Source organism: Megalopta genalis, chromosome 5, assembly GCF_051020955.1.
Source record: "Megalopta genalis isolate 19385.01 chromosome 5, iyMegGena1_principal, whole genome shotgun sequence".
NCBI classification, from domain to species: domain Eukaryota; kingdom Metazoa; phylum Arthropoda; class Insecta; order Hymenoptera; family Halictidae; genus Megalopta; species Megalopta genalis.
In genome coordinates this window covers 27,279,972-27,306,853 of record NC_135017.1, presented here as the reverse complement: position 1 = coordinate 27,306,853, position 26,882 = coordinate 27,279,972, and the positions used below count along the sequence as shown (strand labels likewise).

Genomic DNA, 26,882 nt, shown 5'->3' with positions numbered 1-26,882 from the left:
ACACGTGACAGTGGCCCACATACAGTGGCCCACCAAAGTGTTCGTACCCCTTTTAAAATGCGATAACTACTTTAAAACTAAACTAAATGATTCGATTTTTTTTAGATGATAGAGAGACTAGTCTACTAGACGATGACTGAAATGATTTTTTTTAAATTTTGCTACTACTTGGAATGACAAAAAATAAACTATATTATTTATATAATTCTTTAACCTTTTTATCTGAGCCTATAACGAAAATTTAAAAAATGTCTTTCGTAGAACCTGATAACTTATATATATGTTGAAAATTTTATCGAAATCGGTTCAACAAATTAAACAAATTAAAGATCGTAAAAATCGCAGAAATATGGGATATCTAAGGCAGCATCATTTCATTGATTTCACTTGTTTCGACGTTAAAATGTCATCCGAAGATCATGGTATAACAGGTCGTTGACTACGCGTTGACACGAGCTACGATGACGTAAAATAAAAAATATACCATGCAATTTAAAAAAATGATAGTGACCTTGCTTTTTCGGAATAGAACATTTTTCCTGAAATTTGTATATAGCAACCTGGAGCTGACCAAAATCTGATTAACTTTTGTTAGAAACATTTTTTCGTGAGACTGTCGGAAGTGCTCGATAAATCGTGACGTCAGTTACATGGACCACCCTGCCTAAATTAAGGGTACAGCCAGGGGTTGATAAAACTTTTCGACCACTAATATTTAGTTATATATATATTAGTTAGATTTAAAAAAGTTGTTGCAACGTCAGAGCTATAGTTTATTGTTACTAAGTTGCGTCGATCAGGTGTCTAGCTACTTATGGCGTTGCAAAAAGGAGCAACGGTCGGGGAACAAAAATGATGGTTCGATGTGCCCCGCGGTTAGTTCGCACTCGCCGATATTATTTTCTCTCTAATGGACGTGTCAACGACAATCGTGGACACGCGGTGCGTTTTTGTCGCTCCGGGATGAGGCGGGGTTCGTGCAATGTCATTTAAAGTCGCGGGCCGGTCACGCGGGACGAAGCAGCGCCGGTTTCACGGGTACGCGTGTACGGCTGCGGGGGCGGAAGGAATAAGAGAGAAAGACAGAGGGAACTCGAATTTGACCGCCGTGAAAACACCGCGGCGAGCCCCTCGCAGCGCATTAGCTGTCATCGCCTTCATCCGACGCTTTCATCGCCCGCCATGAAACAAATGATCAAAGCGTCAACGCGGATGCTGTGAATGGACCACAGAATCCCCGTTCGTGTCCTGCTCGATAAAGGCCCGCGGACCACATCATCCTAGCACTTGGCCCCGTCCTGTATCCATCGTGGTCGGTTCTCGCTCGCCCGATATCGCGTGTAATTGGCAGAAAAACCGCATTTTAAATTTCGCCCACCCTCCCCTCCCGTCCCGCGTTCACCCCGCGCCCACGCCACGGGACTAAAACGGCGGACGCGACTCATAGTTACTCCTCGGTTCTTCCTGTGTTTAATTAATTCCTCCCCGCTTCGCAGTTCTGCGAACGCAAAATATTAAGCGAACGAGTGAGCCGCAGAGGTTAATTAAACTGCGGTGCATAATGCGATATCGCTCGCGTCTGTAGTTTTATTAATTTCCCGGGAAACTGCGCCACTTATATTTCCGAACGAGCCCGACGCGTTTCAAGACGTCATCGGCGAATTATACAACCACCTGGTAACAAGGCCAGAAGCAATAACAGCGAGCTAATTTAACAGAATGCGATTGTTAGCACCTCTCGAATGCTACGGCATGAATATAAATGTCTTGGCAACTTTAAATTAGTCGTATGTATATTGACGAAATACCACGACGCATAGTTGATATTTTAGTTTATTTCCTTGAAGATGCCGCGGACGAAGAAAACGATGCTTGGAAAAAGGTATTATCGTGTATAATTTACTTTATATTCGCAGTATCCAATATTTTAGGATGTTTTTACGTGTGTATATGACTGTTTTAACGAGCGCTGATGCTGATTTTATAGAATTTTTCATTTTATCGATGAATTCTTTCCCCATGATAAGCTATTATATATTATTCTAATATACGTTCTTATTCTTATCTTCTGCTTTTTTTAGTGCATTAAACGTAAACTTCAGAATTCCACTGTTTGCAAATTATCTGATTCGCTTCTTTGGACAATGATCTGTCAGAAAAGTGATATTTAAATAATGTTAAAAGCATATTTGAATTTTAGAATTAATGTTATTTACATGAAGAAACATATATTAGTCAATTTTAAAGCTCGATAGGTTTAGTGTTATTAATTTCCATGATAGAATGAGACAATTTTTGTTTCTCATACGACTTCATTTACTTTCATGTTTAGATTTTCGTAACAGAACAATAAAGTTTCGTTTCGATGTAGAAGAAGTGAACGACATTTATATTTTATAGATTATGGATGAAATCTTCGTCACGAGACTAACGCGACGTTATGGCGCAAGAACATGCAACGGTAAAGGCGATTTATATGCGTCCACACCGATAGATCTCTAGACGCATATTCGCGTCTAAAGCAGTCAAAGGGATAATTGTACGAAGTGTCCGGATACTTATAAGCGTTAGTGTAGGTGGCAGGGAGTTCAAGAGTCACACGAGGCGCACACATCTCGCAGCAAGCGGAAACTGGAAAGGTTCCTGGAGGCCGAAACAATTTGCAAGCTCGCCTTGATACACCACGTTAGGATGGACAGCCTGCAATTTCACCGTTCATTTTCCTCGGACGAGGACAAACTGCTGGGGCAACTTCGCCGCCCGCTAGATTAATACGAAATCGGGACCGCTCGATGCCTGTTTCTAATGCGCAATTTATGATGCGTTGCGATTAATTATGAAAGTTCCGGCCACTGGCGTCTACCGTTCTATTTGACTTTGATTTTCGTAAACTGGTCGGCACCGTTTATTAGCCAGCCACCGAAATACACAATTACGCCCATGGCATGCTTGAAAAATCTGTTTAGATCTACCTAAATGATTTCACTTCTAGAATTATTTTAGATTTGTTAAGACGGTTTCCCTTTGCACTCGAAGACTGTTTTAACTTCAAAACTGAAATATTTCTTCCAACGTATAGTATTTTGATGTTGTATATTATGTTTGTATTGCATGCATGTGGAATTGAGCTTACTTGCTCGTACAATGCTGACATTTTTAATAACTCTTTCAATATAATCCAATTTGACAATGTAAAAATTACTTTAAAAAATAATACTGCAATTTTTAGTGGAGCCTATTCGAGTGCAAATGGTTAAACATGTTTTTCTGGGTAATTGTTGCATACATTTGCTTGTAACGAAAATTCTGCAGAATCTTCGAAAATACGACAGTAGCGAAAATTTACTGGGAAAAAATTCTTCATAAGCTTAGTTTGAAGCTTAAAGATTCAACGAATCTTTTCGATAGAATCATCGAGCAAGGTACATACATGTCAATTTGTAAAAATAATCCTGGAAGAATCTGAAATATGTATTTCTCAACGAAAGAGAATTTTGTGTGCAACATACTTTATATTTTCTTATTACCTCAACTTTTAACTTGTACACTAAACAGTAATGTATACGCACAAGACATAGTAAAATTAATTTTATGCACGTCAATATTCGAAGACATAGCACTAGATACATCGACATAGCACTCGAGAAGTCTATAATTTTCTTTTTCAAATTCTGTTAATCGTTCATTGAAGACATTACGTTTAACCAGCCTCAAAATATCGTGCTAGACTCGTTACGAAGTTTGAAGACATTATCCGATAAATGAGAGAATTAAAATCATAGTGACGTAGATCATATTTTCGAAAATATGTAATATATAATATATATATTTATATTTATATTGTATCTTATATATATATTTTTCTCTCATCACAAAATGTAATCTATACATGCCAAAATGTTAACCAGACAAGTGAAATCAATTATAAAGTTACTATAAATTAACTTAACTCTAAATTATTTTAACAATAAGTTCTCTTTATCGCGTAGGAATTTACTAGATACGAAGAAGCGTTAATCAACGTAACAGTGAAAGAAATCGTAGTGCAAGAAGTTAATAAAACATTCGAACAATGAACATTCGACAGTCACGTTAACTCTACGTTCACCTTAATGAGAATAAAGAATTAGCCGACACGAAGATACACGAATGATATTACAACCAGCAGAACGAGTAGGATGAATCCCAACATGAATTCGCAACCAATAAATCAATCAATAACGTCGATCAATGAATGTATTACAAGTCGAGAATGCTAGTAACCGCAGAAGAGAAAACTGCAACAAAGGGATCCGGATACTTTTCAGCAGTGATGTACTTCGAAGAGCGCGCGAATAATGGAAAGAGATGGAAAATAGAGAAATGGTGGACCGAGAGGGAGAACAGGAGGAGATAAAAGAAAGCGAGAAGGAGAGGGTCGCAGAGAGGATGGTACACAAAAGGAGAGAAATAGAGCCGGAGAGAGACAGAGGAGAAGGGTTCGTGTTAATTAATAGCACGTCACACGCGTTGCCCAGCTAAAATCTGTCTCCGCCTCTGGGTTCAGCGTAATATTTCCCGTTTTCTCTCTCGCACCCTGGCCCTTCCAGCCCTTCTGTCCTTTCTGTCCCCGCGTTCCTTCGCCGCTTTTCCGGCTCCGTTCCTCTAGGCGCGCGTTTCCACGACGCGAGGCGAGGCGAGGCGACACAGGAGGGTTTCACACGTACTCCCACGCGTGTGTGTACACACGAGGCGACGCGACTCGACGGCCATGGAACAACCGGGTAGGAACAACCGGCGCTGTTCTTGCCATTTCGGCATCGTTTGACACACGCGAAGGATTATATCCGTACCCGCTTTACGTGTTTCATTATGCAACTTTCCGCGCGCGAAATTAATTACGCTGTCACCGCTCAGGAGCCGCGTTACCCCGTTACTTACGCCGTTACAAAGGGGAACAACGCGTAAACGAGTCGAGGGAGTTTAATCGATGATGTGCCCCTCCCCCCTTTCCTGCGAGACGAACACGGTCCTCGCGACCTGGTCAGCTCGTCATTGGACTTTTATCAGAACACCGGCTTTTCATTCTTAACCGCCATCATTGTAACAACGTATCAGACTCGTATTGACGACTTCATACATGGTCTGTACTAAATATCAATATTATTCGTTTCTTCTAAAGTCTGGGGATGAAAGCATATGAACATAAATTGTTAACTCCTTGTCGATTTATTTTCAAAGGAACGTGTTTGCGCAGATAATTTAATTTGGCACAACTCTATATTAAATATGTTCATGGTACAAATTATTATTATATATGTAATTTGTTCAACAATTTTAGTAAATCACTGTCCTTTCAAAACATCGCTTCAGTAAAATACGTCGGACAAAATTAATATATGTCAGTCATTTTTCTAAACTATTTATTTTGAAAGTGGCTTAAGTCATTTTACGTAATGAAAAGTGGTGATTTTTTAATGTTTATACGAAATTATTTATACCGAGAAAAATATCAGTATCCTGAGATAACAAATACGAGTAAATCTTGTCGAAAATTAGCATCCATATTTTTAAACGTGTTCAAACGCAAACCCTTAAATATATCGACTTAAAAACAAAGTGATTTATGCCACATTGTTTCATTTCTAATAGAACAGATCAATAAAATGATGCTAATATTGAAAAATAAAAATTGAGAAACATTTAAATACATAACATGTGTACATAGTTCGTTTGATCTGAAAGCAGATTGTTTCTAACTGTATGAAGTGAGCCATTTGTTAGTTTCTTTTTAAAATTGCTACATAAAAAAATCGTTTAATATTTTTCAAAGCTTTTCGGTTTATTAAAAAGTTTTATTCCACCGAATAATTATGAAAAATAATTCCATACACATGGAATTACTCAAAAAGTTATAATTACAAAGAAATTTTTGTATAATAACGTTTAAATTTGCCGTACAAAATTCTACCATATAAATGCCTAAAATCCGCAGTTTAGTTGCAATAATTCCAACTAATGAAATATAAGAATTCCTTCTACGATATAACAGAACAAAACCAGAATAAAGCAGTTCACAGTGATCTCAACCAATAAAACCAAGCCGCCGGGAACAGTAAGAATCGTCTTACAATGAAACGATGCAACAAACGTTTTCCAAACCGCCTCGCCGGCGAACAAAAAGATAACGAACATCGCGTAGATCGCTATCGAAAAGCATCGCATTCAACAAAGTACCATCTCGCAAGCCGGACCACAGGACGCGGTATTGTTCGCTGGCAATAATGCGGATTTACTTAAAAACCGCTGGCGTTGTTCCTCGCGGCGACTCGCACGTCGGCTACATATGTTAAAAGTGCGCGGGAAAGGAGTGTCGTATTCGGCGGTCACGTATGTCGTTCAGGGGCGAATGTAGCGGAGGTGAAAAAAAGGAAACGCGGCCGTTCCGTCGTTCGCCGAGCTGTTCTGAAAGGATCGACGCCGGAAAGGGTGAGAAAACAATTTCCAGCCCGCTCGTGCCCGGCCTTCGAAACGCCGCGGCGCTCGACGACGCTCATAGACACGTTCCGCGGTGATTTCGCAGCGGCGCGCGTCGTGACGCTGCGCGAAGCTTTGCGGAGCGGTGCGGAGCGAAGTAAAGCGGAGTAAAGCGGTGCGGAGCGGTGAGAAGCGGAGCAAAGCGGCGTCCGAAAGCCCGAAAGCCGCTCGAGCTGCCTCTAAAAAAGCTTCGCGCGTTCGCGGGCATGATTCAGGCTGCGAATCGGCACGACTGCGAAAGCTTTTCCCAGTCTCGTCGTGTTTTCAACCCCCCCACCCTCTCATCGCCATCCCCCGACGCCGAACGTGCGCCTTGCCGACTCTTTTATGAAACGATCCCGGACGGATTAAATTTTTGAATTATTTACAACGCGCTCGCCCTTAAAATCGCTCGCGAGACTATTCTTCGGCGATGATTGCGCCTTTTGGAATTCGCCGACCGGAAATCCGGCGCGTTTTGTTTTCGCCCCGGTGGTTTATGAATTTGTTATTATGCTCGCGGAATTTTCGCGCTTTAATATATTGTTTATCGGTAACGCGAATTGATGTCTTTCAATTCTTTTAGTATTGCTCGCTGGAAATGCTAATAAGCGTAATGCTAAAAGGTGTAGGTGTAATTCAACACTTTGCACTCGAAGCCATTTTAATTCTAAATTCAAAATAGTTCTGCTGATGTGCAATATTTTCATTTTACATGGCTCAGTTCGTTTTTCGCACATGGAATCGAGTCTTGTAGCTCGTGCAACAACAACATTTTCAACGGTTTCTTAAACATAATTTCTTAAAAACAAATTTGATAATGTAAAGATTATTTTGGAACATAATATAGCCATTTTTAGTGGCGTCTCAGTGTCGCTACGGAGGTGCAAAGGATTAATACAGTGAACAGAGTAACAGAAATTAAAAATATGAACTTATTTGAAATATTGAAGAATGAAAAGTGATTGCAGTTGGTTTCTATGTTTTGCAATTAATGCAGACAATTTTTATTTTGCATAAAGTACCGTAGTCGATTGATGTCTTTCGCTTCTCAGGCATCGATTATTTGGGAGCTCAAGTGTTGGACTGTTACTGCGATACACATATTTAACAATTTGTGAACGAGGCTTTTCTAAACTTGAAACACCATAGGAAAATTAAGGGTACTATTGTAACATTTCGAATGTGAACGAGAACATTTTAAAGTATCAAAAATAAAATAAATTTTGCGGACGAGAATATTTGAAAGTATCAAAACTATTTTCCTGAGAGAATTAGATCATCTATCAAAGATTTAGATAATAGGAAATACATTGTTATGTACATCACCAAGCAACATGCTTTCATCTTCTAGAATAAGATGTATACTCCTGATGCCGTTAATATGTTGACATTCGTCCTGAAAGTGTTAATCAAATACCGGAATAAGTGCCTATTTAATTTCTGCAGCCTGCAATCAACGCAGACAATTTTTATTTATCACAAAAATCAACAGTTTAATAATCAAATGGCATGCTGGCAAGTTATTTTATAATACAGATATATTATATAATAATAACATATTATATAAATATTAATATATTTATATTTAATAACATGTATAGGATAGTAAAGCTAGTTACCATTGGGTTACCAATTGCTGTGCCTTTGAGTTATTTTCGGGCATAATTAAATTTATATGTGATGATAAGATAAATTCAATTCATTCATTCTTCAATTATGTTTATTTTTTAATAACAAAATTTAATGTGTCTTATTCGATAAATATAAAGTTAATTATGCCTGAAAACAAACCAAAGGTACAGGATGTTTATATTTATTGAATAAAACATGTTCACACACACACAATTTTTGTATTCTTCTGTTTCATTTATTTTTTAATAAAATAAATTAATATGTCTTATTCGATAAACAGAATGTTAATTACGGCCGAAAACAAACCAAGGGCTCAGCAATTGGTCAGCCCACGATAACCGACTCCACTACCTCCGTCCTGATGTCGTCACGATATCGATATTCGTTCTGAAACACCCCGGGCTAAATCGAAGCAGGAAGTGCAACTGTTTAAAAGGAACCGAGCAGCTGTTAAGCGCGTAAACCGTCGGGAATTTTCAATCGCTATTTATCTCTTGGATCATTGGGTTCCATCTTCTGGGTTACGTGCCAAGATGATCCTGCAGGCAGGGCTTTGGAGGAACGCAGAGCGAACGAAGTTGTGAATTCTCTTGAGGATGTGTATACGAGGGTATGTACATCGATATAGCGGCGAACTTCTCATTTCACCGAGATATCGGATTTTTCTCCCCCGCGTCTCCTCGGCCACCTCTCGGCCCCCTACGACCCCCGCCTACTTGCTCTCCCTCCGCCGCGCCGCTTTCTTCTTTATTATCCTTCTACGCCGACTTTCTCTCCTACCGTTCTTTATCCCAAACAAAGCAATCTCGAGCCCGTAGCGACAGCCCCTACGTGCGACTGCTAGGTGACAATTTATATACCCACCCACCTCTATAACAACTTACTCACTCGATACGTCTTTCTCGCGCGAGGCTGCGCTCGGTTTCACAGGTTCTCTCGCGTCCGCGTTCGATCGTTTGTTACCGAACAAAAATAAATATATACCGACGTCCGCGCTGGATGTATGAGGACAATTAAAACCAGCTACCCTAATGATCTAAACTAATGGGACGAATTTGCACTCGTGAATATTTAAGGGGCTCCACGTTTCGGTTGAATAATTTAGGGAAATGGAAACCCGAGGAATACCTCGAGGAGAACGCAAGTAACATCTACGTTTTATTGCATTTTGCGGCTTGCGGACCGCTTTGTTTCTCGATTTTGGCTTCATCTAGATTCCAGAGTCTGTTGCAGGTTTCCAAGCGTTATTCCCTTTGCTTACTCATTTTGACTAGCATTGTCCGTTCAAAGTTTTACTTAGGATTCCGGATTTTATACCTTCGCTGTTAGATCCGAGTTTACGTTTTATTACGATCCGGGACGCGCGTGTTTAGGATTTTTTTTAGAGACTAAGGCCAGAGTCGCATGAACGTCGAAAAAGCGAACGTTGATTATCTTTCCTTGATTTTCTAGTTTAAAACAAATTTTCCATGTTTTTCGTTTAACGCTCGTCTGACTCTGACCTAAAGAACGCACATACCGCTCGTACACTCGCATACGCATGCCTACATACAATGCCTACGACAGGTGTTGTCGATATGGTTGGATCCAGATTTATCGATTTACAAGTGCATCTATATTTCGTTACATTGTTTACTACCCTTCTATACTTTTCATCACAATTGAATTTTTCGATTTCTAGCTTTGATTTTTCATCGTTGGTGAATGATTTTTATCATTTTTTTTTTTGACAGGATTAAAATATATTTATTGCGTGCCCACAATATCAACTCCAAAAATTTCCACGATATCTAATCTAATGGAATGGAACCCATCTAATTAACGGAACCCAAATTAGAAAGTTAAAACTTACCACAGGAGATATTTATTAGTTTACTTCTGTTTCATTCTAAAAATCCTAGAAACACTCAGTTCGCTCAATATGTTACAATAAAAAATTAATTTCGAAACATTTAAAATTAAGATATATAAAAATAAATTAAAACATAATAAAACAGTTAAAAATTAGTGTTAACGTGTCCACAACGTGTTAACAGATCATTACTAGAAATCTCTATCACAAGTCAGACTTGTCAAAGTACGGCAAGAGTTTAATTGTTGCAATTTCTCGTGCACCATATGGATATCATACGACTGGGTTACTTGTCATCTATAAAATTGTTTCATTACAATATATTATATTATTTCAATATATTAATTGTTGTCGCTGTCAACAAGAACATTCACCTCGCAATAAATTCCGCTAAGACTTTAATTTCTCGTTTCAGCTTTAAAATCGTTGCCAAAGAGAAGACAAAGAGACAATTTGGAAAGCACGATTATACAGAAGAAAAAGAAAATATATACTTATTGTGTGTCTTACATTTGCTTCAGTGCTTAAATATTGATATGAAAAGAACAGAACTTGCTTCCGATTTGAAAGCACGAGATTATATTCATACTTAACAAGTTACTACTAAAAACCTCCGCCATGAGTCGGACTCGTCCAAGTGCAGCAAGAGGTTAATCGTTGCAATTTTTATTGCAACAGAGATATCATTCGACTGGTTACTTGTCATCTATAATCAAATACAGACACCCATTCAAAGTAAAAGAAAATACAGAACTGAAGCGAAATGTTAGTTATTGATTATTAAATTTTGTTCGTATTGCTCTCTCCTATTGTTAGTCTGTTTTGTAGTATAAGGTTATATTCAAGTTTTGGCATGCAATAGTATTATATAAAAGGGAACGAAACAAGCGAATCACTCATTTATAAACAAAATAAATCGAAAGAGAAAACTGAAACTATACATATTCATCCTTTCGCGACATCTACGAAACTGTTTCATTATATGCTGTGTCTGTAACGACTTCTAAACGAACTCGTCAATTTTTTTTTCGAAAATTGCCAACAAAGAGAGTCTAACTTGCACAGCGTAATTACGAGCAATCGCACGATGTGCCAGTACCACGTTACCATCGTCGATAGAAATCTCCAGACCCGATCCAGTTATGGCAGAGCAATAACGAGTTATTAGAACGACGTATAGAAGTCGATACGTGTACTTAATGCTGCGTTATTGAAGGGTGGACGCGTCTAATAAAGCCGATTTCACGCGCGATTCCTCGTGTCCGATATGTACAACAATGAACGTGACACAGCCGTATGATTGTTCGTGAGATGTGTTGAACGGCGACGGTGGAAGACGAACACGTGGAAGCGAGAGGGCGGACTTTTATAGGATGAAAGACGTAAGTCCCTGGCGTCATATGCTTATAACTGCCCCCTATCAGAATAATATTATTACTTAGCCACCCCACGATTATCCTCGCGAGGAGCCCGTTCTCTCTCTCCCCTTCTTATATAACGTCTCCTCCCTTCCACAATATTCGGGGAAATTGTTGCGTTCCGTGAAAAACGTGTCGAATCGAGAGCTATTCGGATTTTTCGTACCTTACCCCGCTACCCCAATCTCGAAACAGATTGCCCCTGTTCCGTGAATATTGAACTTCCGGCTACGTGCGAGTCGCCGGGATTATCGCTGCTACTTTACATGTTGACGGGGACAATTTGATCCCGGTTTCCCGGCGGCTCATCGGTTGTAGAACTTACCGCTTAAATATCAATTTGTAAGAGCCGGCCCCCTTATTAGCATTATTCCGGCGACGGAGCGCAAAGAAGTTCCCGGCACGACTCCTAGAAAGTTCAAAGATGCAAATTAGGGTAATATCGCGAGCGGGGCCGCGGCGAGGCGGTTGGGAGGCTCGTAGCTTCCATCCCGTTGACACTGGCCCCTCCCCCTTACCAGTATATTAATTGCAAAGGTTAATTGAGCCGCGGCGGTTGCGGATTCTGCTCGTCGAAAGAAATATTAACGATCGCCCAGAAACTTTATTGTTCCTAACGCTACGCTCGCCGTATTCAATTTGAAGAATTTTGAATTTTGAAAAAGAATAATAGCATACAATTAATTCCAATCGATTTATACTGTACATTAATCATTTCACATTAATTACTCACAATCACTTACTCTTTTAGCCTTTCTAATTTTTAAAATCTTTGTTTACTACACCTGGAATGGTGTGAATAATTATAAACTCAAAGTAACTTTTACATTTTTAATAATATTTAAACGAAACACTTAAGGTAATGTCATATTTGTATATTTCTGTGTTGGAAATAATAAAAATATACAGGTCTAATATGTTTTTAGTTTTTGATTAAATATCGATAAAAACGTAAAAGTTACTCTGAGTTTATAATTATTCACAGCACTGTAGACGGTTCCTTTCAGCTGAGACACCCCGTATATTTAAAAACGAACTTAACAAAATATCATAGTTGTATATTTCTATATTAGAAATAATACAAAATAAAAGTATGAAAATATGATATTCTGTTAAGTTTTCATTTCGATATGAGTCACAATGTCAAATTGATGGATAATTTCATAACTAATCGTAACAAACGGGCATTGTTCACGAAATTATTCCTTCAGTAATTAATGTACAAGCAAGCTGAAAGTAGATACTAAATTAAAATCACAATGTGTTGCGACACATTTTAAGTACACACTTTGCAAACAGGACGCAACAGCCAACTGGTTAATAAGCATAGTTAGCGGAAAGATAAATTTCCCTGTTCATCATAATTTGAATAGAAAAGTCCGAAGAACCTGTACAAAAGAATCGACACTAATCCGGTTCATAAACGGCCCCATCGGCGCGGAAGACGCTTGAGCGGGCGAAGCGGACCGCGCGGATCAATTAATTACGCGGACCCCGGAAAAACGGTTTTCGCTCGAAAAGCTTATTATTCGCCCATTTTGAAACTTTGATATCCCATTCCGCGGCGGTTAGATGAATGAATAATTATCCGGCTCCGGTACAAAACGGATCTTGCCATCTCGGCGAGGATCCCGGCCTCACCCCGGCTTCAATTTATATAAGTCGAGGCAGGCTCTCCCCTCTCGCTCGACCCTGCCGAAAACTCTTATAATAATTCCACGATTCCCCGCTCTTGAAAAGCCGCGCGATGTTCATTTCATTATTTTTTTTTCCTTCTCCGTTCGCTGGCTTTGGTTCCTCTTCTTCGAGCGTTCCGCCGCGCCGCGCCGACTGCCAGCAACCCCCGTCGGCGGCCACCACCATCGCCGCGCTGAGAGGGTGATAAGTCGTGACGTCGACGAGGTAGAGGTGATTCCGAAGGGTAGGCGTGGCCGTAGCATACCGTCCTCCGCGGGGGGATGCGAGGGGTCGAATCGAGAGGAAAGGGTGGCTCGTGGTACGCTCCCGTTGGCTGCGCCCACCCTCCACCACCACGTGGCGCCGGGCAACGCCGCTGGTGGACGCCGCTATAGAGGCTGGAAAATCGTGTAAGAAAAAGCCGGGGAACCACCGTCGATGGAGCCACCACCACCACTCCGACCCCCACCCCCGCACACCCTGTTTTCACGACCCTTCGCCGCTAGTAGACGATTCTACTTAAGCCCCCGAATAGGTTCTCGACTACTTCATCCCCCACCCGGGCCGCGTCCGCCGTTTTTCCTCTTTCTCTCTCGACTATTGTTATTTTCCCCGTGTTTCGATGACCTGTTAGAAAACGGGGAGCGGACGGCCCGATTATTATCGCGTCCAACACCCTACCACCCCCCGCGGCCCTGTCCTCTCGCCACCATGCCGATGTCTTCGACGCGATCCTCCAAGATATCCAGCGCCAGCGCGCTGCCCGATCCGGAAACGCGCGAACGTATGTATGTAGATGCGCCGAGTGCATCGAGACCGCGACACGATGCTCGTTAATTTCATTAACCTTGGTTACATTTCCGGAGAGGACAGAGACGCACACTGTGATATTTCGACGACCTAAGAGAATCCCATTCCGAAATTGAATGTTTTTAAACAATTTCCAAGTAACCCCTAAAAGCAATATCCCAGTGACCCAGAACAAGTATTATTATTAATATTACGTTGCATTCAAAATTGTCTGCATGAAATATGCGATAGTTTGTAAAATATAATAATAAAAAATCGAAGAACTTTTAATTATATACCAATATTTTGAAGACTAAAAACTTCACTATATGGGGAGATATGGGCTCCGTTTTTTATCAGCTAAAACGAGGAAGATTACTAGATTATTTTCTAGATTACTAGAAAATTGTGAAAAAAAAGGTTGTGTATATTTGTGAATTTGAAAAGTCTACTATTTTTTATTCCGCTTTAAACAACGGTACCGGTGCGTGTTTTTTGTTCACATTAACCTATTATAGGTCTAGGCATTTTCTATTGTTTGTGTTTACAAACGTAAACTTAATATATATGCATGTATTTTATATAAATATAAAATAATATATATAATAATAATAGTAATAATAATATATATTTTGCTTAAAATTACTAAGTCATGTTAAAAATGATTATAAATCAACATTCCAAGTAATTATAAGTAAATACGTAATGAAAAAATAAAAGAAATAGTCACACACACACGCACACACTCTGACAATTAAGTCCTCCTAGATCATCGAAATATCACACTGCGCGACGGCCGATTTCTCGCTGATTCGGCCGCGTGACTACCGCCCGTCGTGTGCGTGCGACGTTGTGGGGTTTAGGAGCTGCGGGTGCGTAGTCGAGGTGACAACTTATGTGCAGGAACTGGTAATTTATGCGGTGCCAGGTTTGCGATTTTTCGATGGGTATTATCCGATTGTAATTGGCTTGATCGAACAGTATTCCTATTTTCGTTTCATTGAATTAAGCACTGCTCTTTTTATTCTATTTCCTGTTTGCAGATGTTTTTCTAAGCACGCTAAGTATTTAACTGCGGATTTTCATTCATTCGTACAGATTTATAAAATGTTAGAAAGTGTATGTAATCTTTGACTAGCTTTCAAAATTCATTTTTATTGCGATATATTCGAGCAAACTGAATTTACTAGGCTGTCTAGGATGCAAAAGAGTTCATGTACCATCCGCTACGATGAATTTTAACTTTTAGTTTCAGTTCCATTAACGTTTGGACGGCAGAGCTCGGGTGATTTGGACTTTGAGTAAAAATAACATTATTTGACTACCTAATTTCAGACAATTAATTTAAATTTTCATGTTTTATTAAGATTTATAGCAAAACTAACGCGTCTGGAAGAATCATTTTAAAAAGTATCCCGTCAAAGTTAATGAATAAAATTGTAAAAATTATGATAAGCAAACTAAGTTATGTTTTTGTCAAAAAGATTTGCTATTCGACTGTTAACCAAATTACCTAGATTTTGAGGGAAATTTTTGGGTTGATTTCCGGTCTTAACGCCTTAACAAAAATTGATAGTATTTTTATTTTATTTTTTAATAACAAATCATCTGTTCGACACTTTTCGCTGATCCCAACGTTCATAACATAACATACGAAAATTAATATTCGCCTAACGATTCGCAGTCCAGTAACAATACCCTATATCCGTTATCAATGCATAAATCTACTTACAAAGTATTGTATAAGAGGAACAACGCCGGTGCGAACGGACGATATCCAGCAGCACAATTAAATCGGCCCAATAATATTCTAATTTCCCGGAGCCGTCGAACTGGAATCCGCTCCATCGGATCGCCTGAAAAAGGTGGTTTCGATAATTACATTATCTCCGGCGGCACACGGCCGGCCCCATAAAATCGATAGAACCACGATTGCCGTCTAGAAGATTGCCGGTGGCCGATCGCCAAGTCGTCCGGCCGGGTCCGATGATTATTAATATTATTATTATTATTATACCGGGCCAGGATCGTTCACCGGTTGCGTAATCGGTCGGATCATTAAATGCGGCGCGGTTCGGTTCCGTGTAGCGAAGTGGCCGGGGCCGTAGGAGCGTTGGCGGTGTAATTATACCAGCAAGAAAATCGCATTGCGCGAAACGATCTCGTACAACACGTACACGCGCAGATGGAGGCGTCTCGTTATTACGAGACCGCACACCGACGAACACAATACAAGCGCGCCGCTCGTGGATGGTAGTGAGAGATAATAATGTTGATAAGGGTGTAGAGGGAACCGCTCGGCGATCCCCTACTCGCGACAAGAGAACGAATAAAAGAGCGCAAAGGACGTAGCAAGAATACAGGCCGGCGGGTGGGGGGATGAGGGGCAGCGGCGCGGAGCGGAGGTGGAGGAATAGGAGAAAAGAGGAGCAGCGGGAGGAGGAGGCGGATGAAGAGGATGAGGAGGAGAATAAGAAAAAGAAGAAAGACAGAGGGTGGAAAGGAGCGAGAGATCGATGTGGACGAAAGAAAGAGGAACGGAGAGGGTGACAGCACGCCGCGTGGTGCCGGGGGGTGAGTGGGCGTGGCCACGGACTACCCTCGAAGCAAGCGATTGGACGGTCCGTTGGTCGGCTCCGTCAAATAAAATCCAATCGTTAGGAGCAAAGGAATGCGAGTCTCCTAGCTTTTTTCATCCCCCGTCGACTCGCCTTGCCTCGCCAGCCCCTCTAGGCTCGAGCTTCACCACCCTACTCTCCTTCTTCGCTCCGTCCCTTCCCGCCTCCCGTTCACCTTTAAACGGGGGTGCGCGCAGCGCCGTTTGATGGGAGTATGATTTTATTACGGCATTACCGAGCGAGCCAAACCCCGAATTGCTCGGCTTATAGTCTGTATTATCTCACCTAAGAGGGTAACGGAGGGGAGAGGGGATGGAGGGCAGACGCAGCCGCCGTTGCCGCCGCGTTCGAAGGGGTGGAAGGCACGAGGGGTAGAGGGACGGGTACAGAGTAACACACTCCTTCCTCCACCTCCTCCTCCTCCCGCCTCCTCATCAACCGAACCCTCTCCTTCAACCCCCCCTTTTCTATGTACCACACATAAGTCCGCTGCCTATACGTTGAAGGGGGCTGTTTCGTGAATCCGTGCTCGGCGGAGGGGGCAAGTGAGCTAGGTATATGCCTTTGTCGGCTTTCATTCGAGGGTTGCACGCTCTCACGTTGCGCTGCCGCTACGAGCACCCCTTCTCGGTCTTTCTTTCTCTCTGGCACTCCCTGTCTCGCTTTCTCGCCCCTGCCCGGCACGGCGCGGCCCGGCCCGGCCCGCTCTCCCTCTCTCACCCTCTCTCTGTCGCTCCGCACGCTCGCGTGCACGCCAGTTGACATTCCGCTGCCGAAATCGCATGTTCCTTCCCCGGCGTGCCGTTTCGTGACAGTTTCCGCCAGTAGCTCCTTGCGGCGGTTCCGTGAGATGTCCCGCGTGCTGACCGGCCGCCCCGCGAGTTTCAGTGACCGATCAACCGCATCCACTCTGAAAGGATCGATCTCCTCCGGCATTTCCGTAGTTTTCGTGTCCGGCGGCAGGACCAGCGAGCGCACGTGTGCGAATGGAGCCCGGGAACTGTAGTGATCGTCCTCGTTCCGTCGTCCATCCTGTGATCAGTCGTGTTCCACCGTTACAGACGTCCACCTGAAACTGTGTCACGCGTACTAGACCGAAGGCGACACGTGGAAGACAGATCATCCGGTCGAGTGTAACGGTATTGTCATCGGCATTGGTCAATGGAATCCGTGAACGAGGGTGCGTGACTCGATGCTGCAAGCATCCTCTAAAGGTTTCTAAGTCAGTACGCTGAGCGACGCGGAGGAATCGTGCTCGCGGACGATCGACGGGCAACAATCTCGAGAGAGGCATCGCGGCGGGGGCAGGGTTACAGGAGCGGGCCGTGATATGTTCCCTTCGTCAGCGGCGATGCTGAAGAATCTGCAACAGAGTGCAATGACCTCGCCCTTTTTGATGGAGAACCTGCTCCAGAGCAAGGTGTCGCCCGGCGCGGATCTGAACAGCCTGACCTTCAACTGGTCGGGGTTTGCCAGCCTGGTGGCGATACAACGGGAAAGAGAATGCGAGGCCAGCCACAGGATCTCCAGGGATAAGATTTCGCCGTCGAACGGCGGCCAGGAGCAGTTCGACCAGAGATCATCGGCGCGCGGCGCCGATCGACAGAACCCGATGCTGGACTGCCGGGATCATCAGAGGGCCGGCGGAAGGATCGACCGGCAGAACGATCGGATGCAGATCCTACGGGAGAAGGAGGGGATGGAGCGCGGCCAGATCGCGTACGTCGACGTGAAGAACGAGAGGATCGACGGCCACGTGATCGTCGATCGGCTATGCGCGATGGAGAGGCTCTGCAACGAGAGGATCGAGAACAGATCGAACTCCGGAATGGATTCGTGCAACTCGAACGCCGATGAAGATCCCGCCGGCATCGAGATCGACGCCGGTCTTCACGGGGACAGGGAGAGGGACGACGGTGTCCTCGGCGGCGAGCACGTCACGATATTACAGCAGGACAGACGGTACGACCTTGGATGCAGAAACGTCATGCACACGTCCGTCGAGATGACGATCCAAGGGGAGAGAGAGGCGGCGGTCGAGCGTGTCGTCGACAGGATAGGCGAGAGAACGACCGCCTGCTCCTGCGGCGACGAGCAGTGCTTAGGACCCACATGCAGGACCATCCAGGAGAAGGAGAAGCCGCAGCTCAAGTTCAGCGTCAACGCTATACTTGGCGGCAATCATGACAGGCGACCGCATTCTGGTAATTGTTCAGTTCACTTCGCAGCCACGTGTGCTCTTCCTACCGAGCTACCCGCGACCCGCTGGAAACCGTTTCGATTAAATTAGGATCGGGTATTAGGACCAGCGAGACCAATCAGTTTCCTTGTCCGGGGTATAAAAGCTGTTCGAAATCTAATCACGAGATCTAAGCTCTGCTAGTTTCGTATCGTAAATAGGGAAGATTTGATGGAAAAAGAAAACAAAAGCAATACCGCGTAGTTAAATAATGATATTTTATTCTAAGTATGTATACGTGCTATTTTATGTCCTTTATATCCAACTCAAACAAAAAACTCAACGTACACAAAATAACTGCCGAGGAGTGACGATGCCTCTGGCCACCAAAGAGAACTATGATCGTTGAATGCCAACAACATTGAAATCTTGAGCAATCCTTGATCATTTGCGTGTCACAATAATCTTCTTCGATTGTGACACGTAAATTGGAAAGCAAATAGTAGAAGATTACTCGACGATTTGTATTACAGCCGAACAGTTTGTAATTTTATCTACGAATTTAATTACATGTACTTAAGCGAATCTGCTTTAGGATGGCAGTAATTAATTAATTTTTTAAGGGACGTCCTCAGAGAAGTTAGAAATACGAAGCTGGTGACAGTGTCCACTCGTTGCAAATCTTTCCAAGTACGAAAAGAGTGATAACAATAACAATATAATGTTTCTTCTTAGAGGTTTCTACAAAGTATTATTGACAACCATACTACCTCGCATTGTTTACTGCCAATCACATTCGGGTTTACGGAATAACACTAAACATTCTTACTTAACAATGTCATTAGAGTACATTCAGGTTTACCGGGGTATACTAAACATTTTTACTAAAACGGAGTAGTTATTTTTACTTCGTAGTATGTTCTAAAAAACGATGATTCTTTAACCACTTACCCTACGAGTCAGACTCTTGACGATAATTCCGTAAAATTGTTCTCCGAAATTCCCCACGAACGTTATTCATTTCTTCAAAACCAAAAGAAAATTTGATTCTTCTATTACCAAAGTCTAAGAAGACGTAGAAATATTAAGTAACGCAGCTGTGAAAGGGTTTAAAAGAACTTCTGCAGATTTTGACGTCGAAAGTGTAATAGCAATTTTCATCCCATTACAATGGTTAATCGAGGCTAGATCATCGTCGCAGCAGTAGCAGGATCACAATAGACTTTTCGCATTGACGATCGCGTCAGAAGAATGTTAGTCATGCGGCAGCATTTAGAGTGTTGAAACAAAGCTCACCACAAATCAGTGTCGCTAGCAGACTTCTGTCGTCGGTCCCTAAATCTCATCCGCACACCCTCAAGACGAGTCGCAGCGTGCGTGCCGGGTGGAGCAGGACGTCAGCTGGTCCGCCACTTACCTTCACCCCAATATTAAGCCCTTACGATTGGTGCCTATAATATTAGACAAGCGGCAGGATCCAATGATGTATTACCGTGCCTCTTATCGCGTTTCCTTATTCACAGTAATTCTGCCGGCGTCGACATGAAATTGGGCGAACCATTTACCGAACGTTTCGCTTTATAGCGTACTACTGAATTACAGGTCTCCTACCGGAGCCACGTTGTCCAATTGTCTGCTGCGGCGAGCAGATCAAATTCATGCACAAAATTCGTAAGAGAAAGCTCACAGGATGGGCCCAGTCGTTTCATTCTGTTGACTTTTGTGCCGAATTAACTTATTAAATTTGTAATTATTACTTTTTCGGTAAATGAAAGTTACTTGTTGAGTCGACCGTGTATATTGTAACTAACAACAATAGTTTGCTGTAACTGATCATTTGTGTTCTTAAAAGATTAAACTAATAGTCTGTCGCAATTAATAATTTGTGTTCCCAGAAGACGAAACAACGCGATTTACGTTCGCAGAAAATTGGGTTTTTAATTACGGTTTAGAAGATGTCGATCCTAGTGATAAATTAACACGCTTTGAGAATAGTACTAATCGTTTCAAGATGATGAAACATGAAAATAAGTTTATCTGTTCGTATGCACGCTCTGGATTTGCAGATATGACCAACTATCGGTACTAAATAATAACGAAGTCCGTCAATGGCCACGAAATCAACACAATTTTACTAACAGCTTCACGGATTCTTACATTCAAAACCATTTTCACTGCTTCTCTCATCTATTTGCCCCGTCGATCCTCGATCAACTCGATTCTCAATCTACAAACAATAAGAGAAGTCGAGCGATTTTTCTAACAAAAGTTCAGCCCGGCTCAGCGTCCTTACAGTAACCACCAACGAACCTCGCGGCTTTATCAGCATTTTCGAAAGAAAAAGCCGCGGTATCATGACCACTCCAATGTACATCAACCGTGCGATCTCTTGGACTCGCATCCCCATCGTTCTTTTTTTTCTCCACCCCACTTTCTGCGCCGGTAACGAGTGATTGACACGAGTCGATAAAGTTCATGCACGTACGATAAACACGTAAACGTAACGCAGACCACGGGAGACCGACGGCGAGAGGAAGAGAGACAGCTCGACCAGCGAGGGGAGAGGTCGATGCACAGAAAAAGAGAGACGGAGGGAGAGAAAGAGGGAAACAGAGAAAGAGAGAGCCGGGGAGCTGGAGAGCAAAAAGAGGGTTGGAAAGAGAGGACCGCGAGATGGTCCGTCAGAGGATGAAGGTAGATAGGTGGAGAGGCAAATGTTGCATTTAACATTGGCGGATTGCATGCATGCATCGGTAGAAGAGGAACGCTGTCGAGCAGCGAGAGTGAGAGAGCGGCCAGGGGGGTGGTTTCCAGAGGGGGAGGGATAGCGATGGTAGCGAGTAGTCGGGGAAATTTGGTGCGCTCGAAATACGGGGGTGGGGTTTCATGCATTTGTCGGATAGCGGATGCATTGACCGTGCCACGTGCATGTGTTACATCCCTCCCCCCTCCTCCCCCGCCCACCCCCCTGTGCGAATCCATCGCCTCCGATAGACCCTCCACCGTCCATGAGCTGTCCTCCCCTCTCCAAAAACCCCCTCTGAAAAACCCACCCCATCGTACTATCGTTCGCTCCGGTCGGTTTTGTACGTCATGTCGAAATGTTGTGAAATAATTGCGCGAAAAAGTGATTGGCAACAAACTCGAAATTCATCGACGGACACGAACGAATGCGTGGGCAGCGCCGGGGGCGGCGGCGGATCGGGGGACGCCGCCGAGCCTGTAGTGGATGGGCGTTTGACGGGAGAGCGACGTTAAATTTCGAATAGCATTTTCATCAATCGTTGTGCGATTTACCAGGTTCTCGCACTCTTTTCGCGACCCCTCCCCGTCTCTTTCTCTCGCGTTATTTTTCTCTCGTTCTCTCTTTTTCGGTCGACGATCGGTGCGATCGTTTCTCTTCAATGCCACGCTCCCGCGCTCGTCCGCCTCGTTCCCCGCTGTTTGTCGCTATTATTGATATATTTCGATAGCGACGCCACGCGAAACCACTGTGCGCGACGATGAAACCCGTGTCCGCTGTGCGGTATCCCTTCAGATTTTACGTGTTCCTCGAATCTCTCCTCACAGGAAATGATATTAATCCACTGCACTTGAACGGTGATCCTGAAACGCCACTAAAAATTGTTCCATCACGTTTCAACATCATTTTAACAAGACATAATTTCGTACCCATAAAATCCACTAAAATGGATATACTGTAGGTCTGAAACACTATTTTGGACTGAGAGTTACAACAGCTTCGAGTACAAAGGGTTGGTGTGACTTTGAACTCGCACGCCTATTCATCATGTGTTTTCGCCCATTTTCATTCGGAGCCACAACGTTTTGTAAAAATATTTCGTTTCGTTGCGGAGAAAATGTACATCGGAGAAAATTTACGTAGAGTTAAATAAACATTTTAGTACTAGTGTCAAAAATTTGGACAATAAGGCGTTAATTTGGCGGGTCTATTTTGTAGGTATTACGCACGAATCAGTGAGATAAGTTATTACTTTGTAATTTCAGTTATTACAACTCTTAATGGAAATGTCAACGTTATAGCACGAAGTTGAACCTCCGTTAACCACCGTAGTGCTTTGGGTCATTATATCAACGTTGCGAATGAAAAATATGTATTTTGTTAGGTACTCTATTTAGCACTAAAACTACCCTAAACGCGACTAATGTATATTGATTCACAACAATGACAAAATTCGATTTATTCAAACTTCGAACAATTTCTACTACAATATATGCTGTAATAAAAAAGTTTATCAACAAATCTATCATAAAAACGCTATCTATAATATAAATAATAATATATAATATATATAATAATAATATATATAATAATATATATAATAATATATAATATATAATATATATAATAATAATATATATAATAATATATATAATAATATATAATAATATAAAAACTATCTATAATCCCAGTAATTGTGAAAGAAAAAATTAAGAACTAGTCATTTTCACTGGTCTAGTAGTTGCAGCGTTAAACATGACTTGATATACGACTATATCGTGATGAAACAAATTGATGGAACAAACGTCTTTAATCATCATAATCGTCAGCAGTTTTGGTACGACTAAAAGTGCAAATTGTTAAAAAGTTGCCAGAGGATACCAGCCAATAGCGTTCCAAGACATTTCCCCGACGAAAGACATCGACGGCAGCAAAAGTCATAGAATCAAGATATCCTGATCTCTGCCTCTCGTGCACGCCGACCGATTTTCGATTAGCATAAGCGAAAAGGAACTGGCATACTCAATTCGCTCACTACTGAACGTGGAAGCATCGTCTCCGACGTCGGAGAGTGGCACAGTAGGTGAACGCGTCGTTTCCTGGCGCGCATAAATCGGTCGACTCCCCATTCCCGGGGAAACCTGCAGCAGTGTCTACTTAATAATGCATCAAATACCCTAATCCCAAAGAATAACCACCGATATGTTGTCCCGCGACCGCGTTGGATCAGACTGGGGCATATAAGGGAGGGTCTTTAAGCCCGGGCATTAAAAACGAGAAAGAGAAAAAAACCGCGCAGACCGCTACAACTGTAACAACACGCTGTTCCGGATACTTTCAGGGGTTTAATCTCCAGCGAGAGAAAGAAAGAAAGGGAGAGAGAGAGAGAGAGAAAGAGAAGAGACACCGCGAAAAAGGGAGTCGAAGGAGGTGGAGCAGCTTAAAAAACGATTCCCATTCAGTGTTTCCGTTGGGGGTTAAGCCGTTATTAGTTGGCCCAGGGCTTGCGATCCTTGCCGGGTCGGTCCTCTTATTGGCTGGCTACGAAAACAACGATAAAAGGCGATGAGTATTTTATGGGGTACACCGACACAATAGGACCTCGTGTATGGACCATTGTTCGAGCATTGTCTGGCCGAACGCAAGGCAATTCTCCATCTCTCTCGCACTCTCTCTCTCTCTCTCTCTCTCTCTCTCTCTACTCTTCCTGTCTGGCTTCTTGGTCCCTGTAAACCCGAAGACCCTCCATTATTTTAGTATTTTCCAAACACGTCACTTTCTGCCCTGGTCGTATGGGCGTGGTCGAGAGGAGACGAAGAAAAAGTATGTTAAAAATTATCGGAGTGTGTCAAACCCTCTTTGTGGCAACGTGTAAACGATTGCCTGGTTAGTTTCGTAGCCCCGTGGGCCTATTAACTTGAGTTTATCACTTGAGTGGCTGAGCGTTCCGGGGATGCGGCTAGGGGGATGTAGATAACGGATCATCGAGTGCACAAGAGATCGTTTTTGTAGGACAGACAGTTAAATTGTACGTACTCTTTGAACTTCGAGCTTACTGTAATTACTAGTGCTATTTCAGAACTTGATGTCGCCATTAATAATTATTCGATTGCTACTTGTTCTCCTAAGGGTACTATATTCGTTAAGAAAAATAAGAAAAAACCGTCGGTTGTTTTCTTGAACCTAATATAAGTAATATTTACGACATGTATAATCATTATTGAATATAATCATATAATATAATCATCATACTTTAATACAATCATGTTATATTCAATGTAAATAATGCAATTATACAATAATTATGTACAATATACATAATGCAATATCAATAATGTTATAACATAAATTTTACAACACTAATAATTCTCTGAATGTCTAAAAAAGAGAACAATTTTTTAAATCGACCAGGAAGTTTCTCATGGTGATCTTAGAATGGTAATAATACAATTAATTTCCATCAGTGAGTACATTTCTTGCATCGTGCACGCTTGCAAGTATCATAAGTGCATACAGATCCGCAATCTAGTAATATTATATTTACCATGCCCTTGGAAACAATAATATTAATTTGCCAAGGATCAGATTTCATTTGTACAATTATGGCAACATTAAAGATTTGTATTACTGGAGTAATAATCCAAAGTGATGAACTTCTCTTTTGATAGCCCAGTGACCGAGCTGTTATTATGATCCCGAAAAAGGCTACGCCATTCATCGTCGGGGTCCGTAGAATGATTCGAGTTGATCGTGTCACGTGTGTAGACGGATTCCTAGCCACGGAAGATTAAATATAACCAAGGTGTTCTCACGCACCGAATATCCGAGTATTTACTCTGGAGGTGTTGAAGCGTGCGTCAACAAGAGGTCGGACTCCGCCCGGAGCTGTTGAGGAGGGTTCAGTCGGGGGTGTCAGCTCGAATTATGCATCGCAAGGAATCCAGCGATCTGAGCGTTCTGTCGTGCGAAAATCCGGTACCTTTCACGGGTGGCTCGTCCCTAAAACGCGGCCGATTTACACTAAATTAAGCATCTTCGAAAATGATTTCTTTGCGTAGCTTCAAACAAAGCGTAAGATCGCTGGTAATATCTTTAAATTTCTCGGATCATCAGAAACTCGAGCGAAACAGGAAGTAACGCTTTGAAGAAACCATGAAACGACAGAACGTTGGAAATAATTAGAACAATTTAGTGAAATATTGTATCGATACAGATTTTATGATATAAAAATCGTTGGTTTTGAAATCACCATAATAATCAGCATTTTTGTTATGTCCCCTGAAAGGGTTAAATTGTTCGTTTACACTACAACTGCAAAATCAAAATGAGTGATTTCTGTTCTTTTTCTTATCGATAGCAAAATGTTTCCGTAAGAAATTTTTAAATGAATTTCTTTATTCAAGCATATCCTGTCAGAGAAGCCGTATCGAGTTGAAATAAATCCGATCTTGTCATTGTTATAAAATAATACACATTGGTCGCGTTTAGAGTGGGAACGAAAGGCTGGAACATTGATGAAACCGAGATCTTGTAAATTTTGTACTTCGTTTAGGAAGAGTTTTGAATTAACGAACCGTGTTGTGATCTGTTGCAGAGAATTTTCAAAGTCTTCCACCAGAGGCGATACCAGCGTTCCTCCAAAATTTACAGAATTCAGCGAATTACAATATTGCGAAACCCATCGCGAGACCAGCACCTTATCACCCGTACCACAGGCCGAGTCATCAACCACCTCAGCGTCATTTACCACCGAACACGCACCACACGCTCCAACAGTTGTTCTATAGGGGACCTTATCTGACTGGTATGTACTGCATAATTCTCATTCACAGAACTAGCTATTAAACCCACAAACCGTGTTATTCCATCACACTCGTTTCTCTCTGGAACCGCGCAACAAACGTCGAAAGGTACAGTTGAAGTGTCAATTGTTTGTTCGACGTCGCGGTTGACGTTCAAACGAGACTCGAACTTCGGACTCCTAATGTTCTACTAATTTTAGAAAACGAATTACCAAGTAAATACATGTGATTTTGTTTGAAGTACTATGTGAACGATACTTATTTCCTTCTACATAAAATTATGTAACACAGAAGTTAAAAGATACAGTATTAATTAAGAAGAACAAAACGCTCTCGTTTCTATTAAAGATTGTTAGATAACATTGTTACAAACATACAAGAGTACAAATGTATCTTGTTTGAATTAAACCGCGGATTTTACGCATTTATTGCAGTTTTTATTGGCAAAAAGTGGCACAGAAAAATCAAATCGTGGTAAAACTCCTGAAAGAAACTTGTTTCGATTCCTTAATTTCTTGAAATTGATATTCGTATGAAAACCCTCATCTACGAGCTCAGCATTTGGTAACAAAGATTCTTCTTTAGCCCTATATATCATAAAATAACCTACATACGAAATTGACGTAATTTATTTGTTAATACCAGGGTGGAATCTCGATTATCCGAACCTCTGA

The 26,882-nt window shown here is 42.0% G+C and overlaps 1 protein-coding gene across 1 annotated transcript in view; it reads left to right on the top strand.

Annotated features, from left to right (window-relative positions):
* The first annotated feature begins 17,264 nt into the window (after window positions 1-17,264).
* The window catches only part of Dbx (homeobox protein Dbx), a 43,224-nt gene continuing 33,606 nt past the window's right edge, over window positions 17,265-26,882 (top strand). The window contains exons 1-2 of the mRNA XM_033474128.2: window positions 17,265-18,688; window positions 26,001-26,210. Coding sequence (XP_033330019.2) covers window positions 17,815-18,688; window positions 26,001-26,210 — 1,084 coding nt within the window. The 5' untranslated portion in view covers window positions 17,265-17,814. The remainder of the gene's footprint in view (window positions 18,689-26,000; window positions 26,211-26,882) is intronic.